The sequence below is a fragment of the Podarcis gaigeae genome, assembly GCF_964106915.1.
Source record: "Podarcis gaigeae genome assembly, chromosome: 5".
NCBI classification, from domain to species: Eukaryota; Metazoa; Chordata; class Lepidosauria; order Squamata; family Lacertidae; genus Podarcis; species Podarcis gaigeae.
The window spans coordinates 49,731,753-49,746,717 of NC_139681.1; the positions used below are offsets into that span (position 1 = coordinate 49,731,753).

The 14,965-nt window shown below is 46.5% G+C and overlaps 1 protein-coding gene across 1 annotated transcript; it reads left to right on the top strand.

Moving 5' to 3' along the window:
* Nucleotides 1-5,016: 5,016 nt before the first annotated feature.
* Nucleotides 5,017-13,927, top strand: VAX1 (ventral anterior homeobox 1; the record flags this gene model as incomplete). Its single annotated transcript, XM_083738995.1, has 3 exons — nt 5,017-5,257; nt 7,270-7,457; nt 11,675-13,927. 3 exons carry the CDS (start codon nt 5,017-5,019, stop codon nt 12,191-12,193), a joined length of 948 nt encoding a protein of 315 aa, XP_083595121.1. The 3' UTR covers nt 12,194-13,927.
* Nucleotides 13,928-14,965: the final 1,038 nt, after the last annotated feature.

Consider the following 14,965-nt stretch of genomic DNA (forward strand, 5'->3'; position numbering starts at 1 on the left):
GCAAGTCCTAGGCTCTGTGGTTTAATCCACAGTGCCACCTGCATGGGAGAGTCATACTTTGGCTAAAACTGGGGAAGTCATGGGGTGGGGCTTATGGGTTTTATTAAGGGCCCCCTTCCTTGTCCCCATAATTCAAACATGAATAAAAAGTTTCATGGAACCATAGAATTGTAGAGTTTGAAGGGACCCCAAGGGCCATCTAGTCCAACCCCCTGCAATACAGGAATCTCAGCTAAAGCATCCATGACAGGTGGCCATCCAACCTCTGCTTCATATGGTCATCTTTTCTCTTGGCTTATACCAAGTCAGATAAATGGTCCATCTAGCTCAGGATTGACTAAACTGGCTAGCAGTGGCTCTTCCATATTTCAGTCAGAGTTCTCTCTCAGCCCTGCCTGAATATGTTGGAGATTTAACCCAGAGGTCCTTCTGCGTGCAAAGCAGGTGCTTGACTGCTTAGCTCCAGCCCTTCCCTTTCCTGCTCTCACTTTATTTGACAACAACTATCAGACTTTTAGAAGACATCTGAAGGAAGCCCTGTATAAGGAAGCTTTTAACGTTTGATGTTTTATTGTGGTTTTATCGTTGTTGTGCTGGGGCAATCTAGTCAGATGGGCAGCATGTTTGTTTGTTTGTGAATGACATCTTTGGCCATTCTGCTTCCTTGTTCACAGGTTGAAGACCTTGCCCCACCACAGCCAAAGGTCAGAGTGGTCCATCACAATTGTTTGCAGGAAAGCATATATAGGGATGCTGCCTGCTGTAGTGAAGGGATACATGCTGATGTACAGAAGTTCATCATGATAGCTTCTATAACTATACTGCCAAGGAGAATAGAAAAATGCAAGGAGCTTCATTTATGCATTTGACATAAGGACCAGCTGACAGTCATAAAATGTTAAGTTGATCTCATTTGCTCACTTCCTTTGTGCAAATATGTCAATAATGATGATGATATATTATTTGTACCTTGCCCATCTGACTGGGTTGCCTCAGCCACTCTGGGTGGCTTCCAGCATATATAAAAACATAGTAAAATATTATACCTTAAAAAGCTTCCCTACACAGGGCTGCCTTCAGATGCTTCCTAAAAGATATATAACTACTCATCTCCTTGACATCTGATGGGAGGGCATTCCACTACAGAGAAGGCCCTCTGCCTGGTTCCCCATAGTAGAACTTGAAAGCCTTGGTATCACCTCATTTACTTGCCAGAGCAAGAAGAATCCGTAATCAATTACTCTGGCACTCCAGCAGATGACACCACCGCTGCTGCTGTGGTGGCCGCCAGCACCACTGCTCTAAAAAGCATTATGGAGCAGAACTACCCAGAATTCCTCTTCCAGTGCACCCCTGGCTGTTGGGCATGTGGGCCAGAGGAGCAATGCATGCAGTCCTGGTCATATGAATTGGCTTTTCCATATGGGGCCTATGTATGCAACTGCTGCACTTTGTGTGACTGCAACTCAAATGAGGGCCACGGGAATTCTAAATATCATAAGCACACACATGCACATGTCCAATTAATCAGAGGCAAATTATTACTCAGCTAAAATGTTTAATTTATTGCTCTAACAACTGATCAGTCCATTGAAAATGCATCTTCCCTTTCCCACATAAAACTGCAGTGCCTATAGAACATTTTGTATTGCCCTCCATTAGGGACTCAATATGGCATTTTTGAATTTTGATTTCTTTATGCCAGTTATGAACTCACCTCATCCTGAGGGATCAAGATGCACATTTAAAATAATGACTGAATAAAAATAATATTAAAATGTATTAACATATAAAATACTGCATATCATAAGAAACTGAATGTATGTCTAATGTCAGTTACAGTCTCAAGAAAATATTGCAATGTTTGCAGGATTACTGGAAATGCATCAGGCCCTTTCACATGGCCATTTGCAAGTGGTTGCTTGCATGGACTCAAACTCCTATCAGCACCACCCAGCATGGCCAATGGGAGTTGTAGTCCAACTGTATCTGGAAGGGCACAGGCTCCAACCCCTGCCCAAGGCAGATGGCTCTCCTCATATACAGGCAATCACATCTCACCTACACATACATGCTGAAATCCAATTTCTTCTTGTGTTGACTCCCCAAAAAGTCTGGGGCTGGTATGTAGTCATGTGAAAAGGTGACATGTCCAGCTCAACCTTGAATTAGTTTCCAGGAGAAGTAAACCTTAGTGCTGTTCAAACCTTAGTGTCGATGGAGCTTAGGGAGCTGTCCCATATATATATATATTATTGAGTTTCCATTTTATAGTATTTAAATACATCTTTATTTGTTATCTTGACTTTTAGTTCATATGAGCTAATTGACTTCCCTCCCGCCTGCCTCATGGTTTTTGTAATTCATTTCCATTTGTACCTCTTCCAATTTAAATTTCGCTTATTCCAATTATCACAAATTTTAAATAAGTATAAAAAAGGTATTAATCATTAACATTACAAGTCTTTTTATATCAACCCTGCTAGTGTTGTTAATTGTTTACAGTATAAATTTACTGCAGTCTTTTTGGAAAGCTTGATCACGCTGGTTTCAGATTTTCCCAGGGAGCTGTCTCATCCTGAGCCAGGCGATTGGTCCAACTAGCTCTTGACTGACTGACTGACTGACTGACTGACTGACTGACTGACTACAACTCTCCAGGGTCCCAGCCAGGGTTTCTCTCAGCCCTGCCTGGATATCCTATCAGGGACTGAACCTGGGACCTTCCTCATGCAGCGCAGATGCTCCACCACTGAGTTTTGGTCCTTCCTTCTATAAGGATTAGAGAAATTAATGGAATATATCAATGGCTACTAGCAACAATGGCTATACTCTGCCATCATGGTCGAGGCAGTGTGCTTCCAGTTGCTGCAAACCGCAGGAGCAGAGATTGCTGATGTGCCTGGGTTTGCTTTGGGGTTTCCCATGGGTATCTGGCTGGCCACTGTGTGACAGGATGCTGGACTAACTGGACCACTGACCTGATCCAGCAAGTCTCTTATTATGTTCTTTGCTTTTGCTGCTCAAACCTGGCACACAAAAAGCCCAGCTGAGAGGATCTATGCCTTGTTTTCCTTTTTTTCAGGTTCATTTTCCTTCAAGAGTATGTCCATATGTTTCCTGCTTTGACCTGCAAAGCTCAAATATACAACTTGGGTGTAGCTGGGTTCTCCCCTCTCCTCCTCCCCCCCCCCCCAAAGTACTGCTGCCCCCTCTGTACTGTTTCTTGTTTTGCCGTTGTAGTGTCATTTTTAGCTAGAGAAAGTTAAAAGCCTTCCTTCTCCAGTCCCCCCTTAGAAGACACAAGCAAGGAGCCTAAGAGGGTGGGGAAGGATGTCTAACTAAAATGCCTGGATTTGTGTGAAAAGTTCCCTCGCTTTCTTTCTCTAGCCTGGCCCCTGGAACTCTTTTGTGAATGGGGCCAGTGCAACATGTGGCCTTTCACCCCGCCCAAGAACCAATGCCAGACAGCCACACTCAGAGGATTGTTTGTTAATAGTCCAATTAGATAATTGCCATCTTTCACTCCTTTCGCTCTACATTTCCCATAAAGGCATGAATAAGGAGAGCAGCATGAAGAGGGCTTCTGCCCTGCAAGGTGACAAGAAAGGCTGAAGCATGCTCTCTGCACAAAGCCATGCGCTTGAATTGAATCATTGTAGCCTAATCAATGGTCTTATTGGATTACTGGCTGTTGCGGTTCTCAAAGATATTGTAGCAGAGACAATGAAATAGCTGGGGGGGGACTTCTCCCCTCCCTTTAGTAGATCACGCAGTTGAGATCTCCCCCGCTCTCTCTCTCTCTGCTCTCTTTCTTTCTCCCTCTCTCCCTCTCTTTCCTGGATCTCTCTAAATACAAAGGAGGCTTTTTGAACACACACACACACACACACCAGTCTAGGAGTATGCTCTGCAAATGTTGTTCACTGTGAAGGTGCAGAGAATTAGAAGGGAGGAAGGGAGGGAGTGGACCCAAGCCAAGTCTCTGAATTAAGGAGAGGTAGGAGTTTTAAGATGGCTGGCTGTGGAGATAAGTGTTAAGTAGGATTTCTGCTATTTGGCTGGCGATGGGTGGGGGTGGGGGGCTGAAGGGGCACGAAGGCACATCTGCTTTCTTGGATCACTATAATCCCCCACCAAGGAAAATGGCTACTTTTTAGTTGTTGGTGTTCCTTTAGTGGGGTGACTTGGCGGTGGCTGTTTGTTGAGGACCCGAGACTCCTTTCCCACAGCTTCCAGGGACTCCGCATCTATATTTGTTTCCTTGGCCGTTTAATTCAGACGTATTAGGTGTGCCTCCTCGGATAAAACCACTCTGTAATCTGGAAGGGTCAAAGGCAAACTGAAGAAAGTTAATAATGGCCGCTAATGGCTCCTAACAATTCAGGCTGAATCTTGTCAAAAGTTTTTTTTTTCTTTCCTCCCCTCTCCTCTCCCCCCTCTTCTTCTGGAAAGTCTCAGTCGTTTGATTGTGTGTTTCCTGAAAGCAAGGCCAATCATTTCAGTTTATTCACTGGCTAAACTCGACTTGATTGGGGACAAGCATACAAACCACCCATTACGATGTGATATATTATCCAAACAATTTAGTGTATTCATGAGGTAACCTAAATGTGGAGGCTGCAAAATTACCCGTAATCAATTGAAACAGCGAGTGCGCGTCCCTCTGGGTGTCTAACAACCACATCCCCTTCTCTGTAATAAGGGAGGCATTAAATCATTTTAGAGTTGCACTGTTGAGTACCTGATCATTGGGGCGCAGGGAAGCTGGACACTCGCACTAGGACGCTGGGACGGAGGAAGCTGCTGATTGCCTGCCTCTCGATCAGAAGAACCGACCTCTCGCCTTCGAGGGACTTGGCTGTTTACTCGCCGGTCTGACCACGAACCGTGCAATACCCAACGCAGACTTTTCTTCCCTTGCTTCCGACCCCCCCACCCCTTCCAACCTACCCTCCCTCCCTCCCTCCTCTTTTTTTTTTTTTTTTTACTTTTTAAAAAACCATATTGCACTACATGTTTGGGAAACAAGACAAAATGGACGTTAGATGCAATTCTGAGATCGAAGCCAACCGGGTCTCCAAGAACGGGCACAATAAAGAGGGCAAGGAAAGCAAAGGATGCGAAGGAAATATTTCGACTTCTTTTTTGAAGGATCCACAAGGGACTTTCTCGTCTTCTGGCGGCTCGGAAGACTGCAGCAAAAACAAATCGAGTTCCGCTGACCCGGATTATTGCAGAAGAATACTAGTCCGAGGTAGGGGGGAGTTTGCTTGTATTTTATTTTATTTTTCCTTTTTATGTTGTGTCTGCGCCTGGAAAATCCCTGCTAGCGGATTCTTGCTTTTGTTTTGTTTTTGTTTCAAGCCAAGATTTTGCAATGTTTCCTTTTTATCTATTTATTCTGTAGAGCTATTTCTTTCTCCACAATTCCAGGGGCATTTGGGGGCATCTAGTTTTGAGGGGATCTGGGAGACTTCCTATTTTCCCATAGCTCTGCATCCCAAGCCTTGCAGCTCAGCTGGGGGGGGGAATCGTGGCTTTCCTTTCCCCACGTACTTCTCGCGGTCGCTTCGCTTAATTGTTTGGCTGCTGCTTCTCTGCCCTGGCTTCTACCCTGCAGGCATTTCTTTCTTAGTTCATTTTTGCGTTACGATGCTGAACAGACAGACAGACAGATAGATACCTGGGAGTAAGCTCTACCCGACCTAATGGGACTTGCATCTATACTCAGAAGTATAGGATCGCGCTGCCCGCTGCCTTTGGGGAAGGCTGCTAGTTTGACGTGTCAAAAAAGGAAAAAGCGGGGCGGGGGAAGCGCCCTTGTTCCGACAGGGGCTAAAAGGTAGACGGGTGGTAAAGCTCCGTATCAACAAGGGTGCTTCGGTTTTTGCAAGCCTTATGCTCTCCCCACTCTTGTTAAATTTTGGCGAGGGACTGGGAAATTTTGCTTTGGAGCCCGCTATACGTAGCCACACCGGGAAGCGGTGTTTATTTAGGTTGGATCCGTTCCGAAGGGGCTGGGTCGAGTATTTTGGAGGGTCTTTTCAAAAAAAAAAAAAGGTGTAAAGTTTCCTTTCCAACTGTGATCATTTTCATAGAGTTTACATTAACTAAAAAACAAGCAAACCCATATAAACTCCTTCCTTTGATTCAATATTTAAACCTTCCCCTTAACTCTACTGTTTTGGGGGTTGTTTGTTGTTTGTTATTTTATTCCTTTGTGGAATATTCTCCTCCCGTCCCTCTAAGTCCGCCAATGCAATAATTTCACAACATTCTTTTTAAGTGTCTGATTTAAATTCCCAAAGTTTGTTTGCGTGTGATAAACGTAAAGAGAAACTTCTCCTAGAACAAAGGGCCCGGTAAGCAATAATTAATCCTGGCGCGATCGGTGGACCCCCTGGAAAGCGATCAGTTTAAAACAAAACAAAACTGGAGTTCCTTAGGCTTCGAGACTAAAGATGGGAAGGTAAAATTGTGGGAAAGCAAGGCTGGATGAGCCGGGAGGCAATTGGAATTGAGGAGGTGCTCATAAGATGTGGAGAGCTTTTGCGGGCAGGGAAAACGGGACCAGGCTTTTTACATGGAAAAAGAGTTCTTGGGTCCTTCAGAGAGGCGGCGGGGGGGGGGGGGAGCCTGCCAGTTTCCAAACAGGAAGGGGGAGCCGGAAGCCGGCCTTCAAGGCGGCCTTATATGGTTAACATGTGTCCTCGCCTTGTGGTTAAAAAGCCAGGCCAAGCAAATATGATCATATCACTGCAAAGACAAAAAATGCTAAGAAGGAGTTACTGTTGTTAGGCCTCTGCTGATTGGACGAAGCTGGTTCTTACACTAAACCAGCCCATGTTGTTGTCGTCGTCGTTGTTGTTGTTGTATCTTTCCATCCCAGTTCCCTGTCTTGTGATGAAAGTTGGTATTTATTTATAGGCGACGCGCTGCTATTTTAAGGGCCTCCGGATAGAAATCAGGGTTGTGGAGCCTGTGGCCTCCCAGGTGTGATTGGATTTTCACCTCCCATCGGCCCCCCGCCAGTCCAGGCCAATGGTCAGGGGCGATGGGGGTTGTAGTCGTGCAATATCGGGCGGGCCACAGGTTCCCCCATCTCTGGTTTGAAAGGAGAGTCGCCTCAGCTAAACCAGCAGATGAGGCTTCGCTCTGTCGATATGCATTTGCCTCTCGGTGCAGGTCCTGAAAATGGGTTCTTGTTCTCCTCCTCCTCCTCCTCCTCTTCCTCGGTCTAAAAGTGCCTCTGTCTCTCTTTGCCAGATGCCAAAGGTTCAATAAGAGAGATTATCCTCCCGAAGGGGCTTGATCTGGACCGACCCAAAAGGACCCGCACGTCTTTCACGGCGGAGCAACTTTACCGGCTGGAGATGGAGTTCCAGAGGTGCCAATACGTGGTTGGACGGGAAAGGACCGAGCTGGCCAGGCAGCTCAACCTCTCAGAAACTCAGGTACAAAATGGGCCAGAGAAACCAAGGGAGAGAGCGGCACCTCCCCTCCCCCCGCCGCGTCCCAAACATCCCGGGTGTGTTGCGCTCAGAGGTAGGTGACGCAGTGACTCCAACGCCGTTGCGCTGGAACGGGAGGGAGCCAGGATCGATCCCCCCCACCTCCCACCCTAGGTTATGAAGCTGCAGGGGGGAATCTACTGACTTGCTACAACATAATAAAGCCTAACGCTGGGGTGGCTTCCTGCATGGCTGTGACCAATCAATAGAACCAGCCCGAGTTCAGGCAGGTAGACGCCTTTCCCAGAGCTTCCCAAATCCGGACTCCAAATGACTTTTCCGGACACTTTCACTTCCCTGCTAGGGTCCTGAATCATAATTTGGTACCATTCGGGACCAGCACAGTTGAGACCCCTCGCTTTCCGCTCTCGCACCCACAAATATACGTCTATCATCACGTTTAAAAGGGGGGGGGGGTAGGTAGATTAAAAAGGTCGGAGGCATTTCAGTTTGGTCGAGGCCTGAGCTGCCTGGAGGGTGTGGACGCTGCGATTCTAAGCAAGCCTAAATGCTTAGATGGAAAGACAGATACGCAAAAATAAGAGAGTTGCGTGGAATGAAGGGCGATTTATGGGAGTTGCTTTCGAGTGAACATGGCGAGAGGCGCGTGCTGTAAATCGTTGGCAGGGCCCTGCAAGTGAGTTAAAGGTTGCTGTGCGCGTGTTTTTAAAGAAATACTTCTAAAAATTTCTAGACGTAGCTGCACTCCTAAGGTGCTGACGTCCAGTTTACCTGCACACCGGTTGCCCTGAACTCATTTGCAGTGGGTAGGAAAATGGGAATTGATTTCAGCCTCCCGTGGTGTAAAGTTCGGGTTCTGAAGAACAGGCGAAAAGTGTGTGGAGTGGCAAAAGTACAAAAAAAAATCGGGAACAGGATCGGAATAAGTCACAAAAGTAACTTTTCCAAAACAGAAAAGGGATGCAAAATAGATAGGAGAAGGCACGGCGCTTAAGGAGATACCTTTATCCTTCAGGACTGCTTTGACAGCACAGCAATTGTGCATGTTTACTCTGGAGTAAGTCCCGCTCTGTTCATTGGGACTTATTCTTTTGGGTGCCTTAGAATTGGAAGGAAAAGTCTTTCCAACCAGAGAAGGGAGAGGGAAGGGGTTGTTTTAATCTGACCACATTTAATGTCAGTGGTCAGTAGTGATATGAGCAATAGAGCTCCATTGATTCAACCAGGGTCAGGATCCAATCTTGTTTCTTTTACGAGAATTGTGGGGAAAGATACAAGCGGAGTTTTCAGCAGGCCACCGCCTTTGTTATTCCAAAGAGCTTTCTCTCGGGAGAGGTCGCGGTGACTGAACCTGCGCCGGTTTACTTGGAAGTAAGTCCCACACTGACTTCGAGGAGATTTGCTCCCAAGGAAATGCGTTAACGCTGAAGGAGGGCGTAGGGTTACCCAAGTGCCACCGATCGTCCCTGGATTTGAGTGTGTGCGTTGCTAAAATAAAATCTTCCTGAAGGTACCTTTATGCGGAGTTAAGCCTCTCGGTGACCATTTACTTCCCAGTAGATTCAAATCTGAGGCTCCGCAGGACGATTGGCTTGCAAAAAGTGCGCAGGCCACACAGGCCCCTTTGTAAGAGACACCACTGCAATGCTTCTTCGCTGCACTTACTCCCCTGTCCTTTCCTCCATGTTCTTCTATTATGGCGGGGTTCATTCATTCATTTATTTATTTGGGCAGGCTGCATTTGGTCGCAAGAAGCTTCCACGTGGGCTTCTGCAGCGCCAGCCTCTCGCGCATGTTTACTTGGAAGTAAAGCTCCATTCGGTTTCCACGGGGCTTGTTCTCAGGCAAGCACGGGGAAAATTGCAGAGCGCAATCCTACCCAGAAGAAGTTCAAAGGCATGTGTACAGAAAGATCTGGTTGTGGGTCATTTAGCTTGAAATGAGCTTTAACCAGACTCCTGCAAACAGGCAGTGAAGGAAAATGACTATCGGAAGCATTTGTTGTAATTTATAAAACAAAACAAAAAAAACAAACAAAATGGTGGGGGTAGAGCTGGAGATTTGCAGCGTGTATTTTTTTTTTTAATTTCACGTCAAACATTGCTTTTTTCAAATTAATTAATTAACGTACACTATGAATCTGACAAGCATGAGGTCCGCTTCAACGGGCCTGTTACAACTTTTAAACCCAACCCCCCCTCCCTTTCCTTCAGCCTTAGAACCACTTGCTACAAAATGGGTATAAGTGGGGGAGTTCTAAGGGCGGGTCCCATTCGCCTTGCGGTTGTATAGAGTCCCTGTGTGTAGCGCAGGAGGCGAGAAGGCGTTTCTGCACAGGAAGGAAATACTGTGTGGAAGACTTACTGAATAAAAGAAGAGCCCGAGGAAAAGAGAATAGGATGAGGCCGGGGGGTGGGGGGGGGGAGGGAATAATTATATGCTTATAGGGAAATGCTTGCGGGGGAACCTTCAGATTTCCCAGCGCCTCAAAAACCATTCCAAGCCGGAAAAAGGGGTGTCCAGGCCATGCTTATTTCTGCGTCCACCTTGAAAATGTGCTTAAGTCTTGTTGCTACTTGATTAGCTAGTGCAGAAGATGTGATGGAAGATGTGCAGGTCCCTTTATGGGTCCCAGGGCAGGAAGAAAGAGGAGAAAGTGCGAAAATGTGGAGAAAGGGAGGCGTGATTTTATGCTGCCTAACTGAAGCGTCTGATACAAGTATTATGGAGGGAGGAAAGAAAGAAAGAAAGAAAGAAAGAAAGAAAGAAAGAAAGAAAGAAAGAAAGAAAGAAAGAATCGGTGCCAAAAAATCCCCCCCCAAAACCCAAGTGTCGTAGGGAGTGGTTTCTTAATTCGTGAAAAGATCCTGCAACTGTAATGAATCCTTCTGACAAGCTAATTAGCATTTCTTTGGCTGTCAGATTTGGCCATGTTGGTATGACAAACGAAACAACCTCCGAGGCTAGAGCGTGGCATGTGATATTAATTTGAGTGAAATAATATTTGAAATGGTGGAAAGCAGACCTAAAGTCGTTGGGGGAGGCGGGCGGGGAAGAGATTGCAGGTGTCTCTTTATAAGACTGGGGGCGAAAAATGGGGAATAGAGCTGGCAGTTGCTTGCCCAGAACATTCTCCCAGCTCCCTTCGGCATGCAAAAGAGATTGACGGGAAAATCCAACGCAAACTATGTACGTCTGTCTATCCATACATACAGCCTGCATGCGCTTCCACAGGCGCTAGGAAAACCTCATGCTCCCAGAGATAAAGAAAGTGGAAGGGAAGATGCAAATTCAGATGACGTCCCACAAAAATCTTGTGTTCACGGCCTAAGAGGGAGGCTTAGAAAGGATAAAACCTTAAATCTGTACTACAGAGTTTCAAGAGTGCAGGATCTGAGGCATTACTGTAGTATCACTCATTGGGGATTTTCTTCTTCTCTAAGCAAAGCTTCCTTTCTGGAAAAGATCCTGGTGGATTCCCGGCTCTGGAAGGTTTATTATTGACAGCCAGGTGCTCTTTCTTCTCCATGAAAGTTTCGCTACCGGGGCCTGTTTCTACTTAATTCTTAAAAAAAAAAAAAAAAAAAAAAAAACTCGCGTTGTCAAAGCGATTCCTTCCCATTCCGCCCCACGCCCACGCCGCATCTTTCTGTGTATAAGTTTCCAATGCCTTTCCTGTCCACTTCACGCACCTGATGAAATGGTAGGCGCTCTCGCCTTATGGAAAGGCGACTCCACAATAATAAATGTGTTAGTCTTTTAAGGTGCTCGAGAGTTCTTTGTTATTTCAGCAATTCTCCGCCACTTCAGCAACACTTTTTAAGTGCCCAAGATTGCTTGGCGATTCTTATCACGTTTCAGATGGCCACACACGGTCGCTATCTTGTGCGCGCGCGCTCACACACAGAGAGAGAGAGAGAGAGGCGCGCGCTCTTCTCCCACGTACACGCGCGCCCAAGCCCCCCCCCCCAAATCTCCAAAAAAAAACCCCGTTTTTTGCCCAAGTGCCAAGCAAGCAAGATGAGCTCAGGGCCCAGTCAAGAAAGAGGTGAAGGGAGCTGGGAGAGCTTTTCCATGGTGGTCTTGGGGGGGGGGGGTTTAGCTTTCTCAACCCCGATCCTAAAGTTGCCCGTGGTTTTCCCTCGCTAACCTTGTCTCTCTCCCTCCCTCGCCCCACCCCCAATTGCTTCTCTTTGCAGGTCAAAGTCTGGTTCCAGAACCGACGCACCAAGCAGAAGAAGGACCAAGGCAAAGACTCGGAGCTGAAATCCGTGGTGTCGGAGACGGCGGCGACGTGCAGCGTGCTGCGGCTGCTGGAGCAAGGGCGGCTCCTCTCGCCTCCGGGCCTTCCCGGCCTCTTGCCGCCGTGCGCCACCAGCGCCTTGGGCTCAGCCTTGCGCGCGCCCAGCCTCGCCAGCGGCACCGGCGGCTCGGGATCCGCGACGGCGGGCGGCTCCCCGCACCAACCGGCCGTCAGCAGCAGCGCCGCCGCCGGCACGGCGCACCCGTCCCCTCCCGGGGGCCACAACCTCTTCAGCCTGCCCGTGCCAACCCTGCTGGGCTCGGTGGCCAGCCGGCTTTCCAACCCTTTAGCGATGGCCGGCTCCCTGGCCGGGAACTTGCAAGAACTGTCCGCTAGGTACCTGAGCTCTTCGGCCTTCGAGCCCTACTCCAGGACGGCCAATAAAGAAGGCGTCGAGAAAAAGGCCCTGGACTGACGCGCGGCGACGCGCGCTGTATTTATATTTATAGTATCTATTTGTGACGGTTATTTATGGAAGACCCTCCACACCCTAGGGGCCCCTTCCCCACCTTCCTCTTCCCATCGCACCCCACAGACACTTCTTCCTCTCTCTGCCGTCTTCCCCAGCCACCAATCCCTGCCACAACTTTGCCTCCTGGAGGAACCCCGACTTTTACCTTGCCAACCCATCAGTTCCCAACCGGAGGGCCTCACAGATTTGACTGGAGGCCTCCAATCGGTGGAAAAAAATCGATCGGCGGCAACGAGGGTGGAACCCTCCCCTCCCCGAGCCAGACATTTGTCGCATCGGTGGCCCACGTTAATGTTAGAAATGGGGTTGGGGAGTTAGGGGGGGACTATGGCAGAGAGGCAAATAGTGGAAGGAGACACTGTTGACTTCAGTCTGGCTGCCCCTATGATAAGCACCAACTTTTTACATTTTAAAGGGAGTCTATAGGAAAAAGAGGCGATTTTTTTTTTTTAAGGCGGAAGGCTTGATAGGAGCTTAAAAGTGCGTGTGTCCTACACTTTCAGAGAAGCTCATACATCCAACTGGGAGGCCATGTTTTTGGCTGCTCCACATTGTGTTGGTTCTTCAAACACACCTCTTATTTCAAAGGAGTCTCCCTTTTGCGAGTCCGAGACGAAAACAAGTCCAGGAGTTGCTCTCATGCATCGTCCTGAAGGTGCATGCCTCCCTCGCCTCCTCCTCTTCCAGTTCCCTATTCTAAACAGAAAAAATACTGAAAATTTAAGCTCACCGGAACAAGGGGGTTGAGGTGCGCAATGCGATCCTAAGCATGCTTACTTAAGAAGTCCCTCTTCACTGGGACTCCCGGTAAGTGCGTAAAGGATTGCACTTTAATTTTAAATTGTACATGTCTGTGTTGGGGAATTACCCTTATTTCAGGTACCACAGCGATGAAGTGACATACTCTTGGAATATTACCCCAGCGATGTTTATAACAGATGAATTTAAGAGAGCACAAAAACTGTGCAATCTGGTGGATTTCAAAGCGGATGCGTTGCCAAGGCTTGTGGTCTTCCAAACAATTATGTCTGGCTCCTAGCCTTTATTTCGTCATGAAGCCCAGAGGCAGGATAATATAAAACACTTTGATTTGGTTAAATCCTGAATGTTTGTACTATAATATATACGCATTAACTATGATTGGCTACAGAAAACTGAGGGGGTGTTTTTTAAGGGGGGGCGATCTTGTGAAAATCCTCACAATACCCTTTCCTCCAGAATCTAATTCCAATCTCTAAAATAAAATAAAGAAGATTATGAAGTGCAGGTAAAAGAGAGAGAGAGTCTTAGATGCGAAGGCGTCTAAGACCAACGATATTATTTGCCTGTTCCCCATATAAACTGGACCTAAACTGGAAGTCTCGAGTTTTCACCACCTTCCAATTTATTTTCTTACAAAATGCTTACCTTTAAATTCCAATCAACGCGTCTTCTCCGGTTTGGTTTTGTACTGGAAAGAAACCAAAACTATTCTGTAACAATCGTTATTTTACTGTTATTTGCTTCCCCTCCATCCTTCACACAATGTATGTATTCCTGGATTATTATTATTATTATTTCACATTAAATCCCAGGACTTGAAATTCGTCAGGAAAAACAAAACAAAACTACATAGCTAGTTTTTTTTTAAATTTTTAAACAATCATTTGATACGTTGCGTTTACAGACTGTATAAAATATGTGCCACCAAACTTTTTAACCAAAAACTTTTAAAAAAGGAAAGCGGGGGGCAAAAAAAGTGGAATGGTTGATGTAGTGCATAGAATTAATTCTAGGACAGAAAGAGTAAGGAGAGAGCGGGAGAGAACGCGCGCGGGGGCAAAACGGAAAACCCTCCTATTAATATTATTGTAAATTATTTACGTCTGAAGTTTCTAGGCAACTAGTGATGAAAATAATGAATGAATCCGCGGGTGAAGATGAGCTCCCCCTGCTACTAATAGCCCTTGTTCTGAATGTTTTGGGTATTTGGCTGTTTTGTATTTATGTGGTGAGAGTGAAATATATTATATCTATGCTATGACAGAGTTAGCTGTTATTTTCGTCTTCTGTTTAGAAAGCTCCTCCACCCACCCAGTATCAACTCCTGAGCAAAAGGCAAAAGAGATATTGCCTTGCCTAGAGGGGGTCAACTCTCATTTTGAAACTATTTCTGCCCAGTGTGTACATCGAAATGTGTACTGGAGATGTGAAGGGAGGGGTTCTATTTTGCATTTTTCTCTTCCTGTTTTCTTTTTCTTTCTGACTAAAAACGATATTTCGACTCCATAATAACCACAGGAATAGCTCATCACCCAATACGTTGTATTTACTGGTCAATATGCAAGTTGTCTTGTGATCAATTTCCCCATGTTTGCTGGCGAGGGGATTCCACCAAGGAAAGATTCCAGCGTCTGTTATCTACTATAAATAACAAAAAAATTCCTTCCAGTAGCACCTTAAAGACCAACTAAGTTAGTTCTTGGTATGAGCTTTCGTGTGCATGCACACTTCTTCAGATACACGCACACGAAAGCTCATACCAAGAACTTAGTTGGTCTTTAAGGTGCTACTGGAAGGAATTTTTTTTGTTTTGACTATGGCAGACCAACACGGCTACCTATCTGTAACTATAAATAACAAAGAAAGGAATCTAGTGGATTGGGGGCTGCGGGAACCGGGAGGGGCGGGCGGGATGCGGAGATTATTTACATGGAAATCGCCAATAAGGGTATG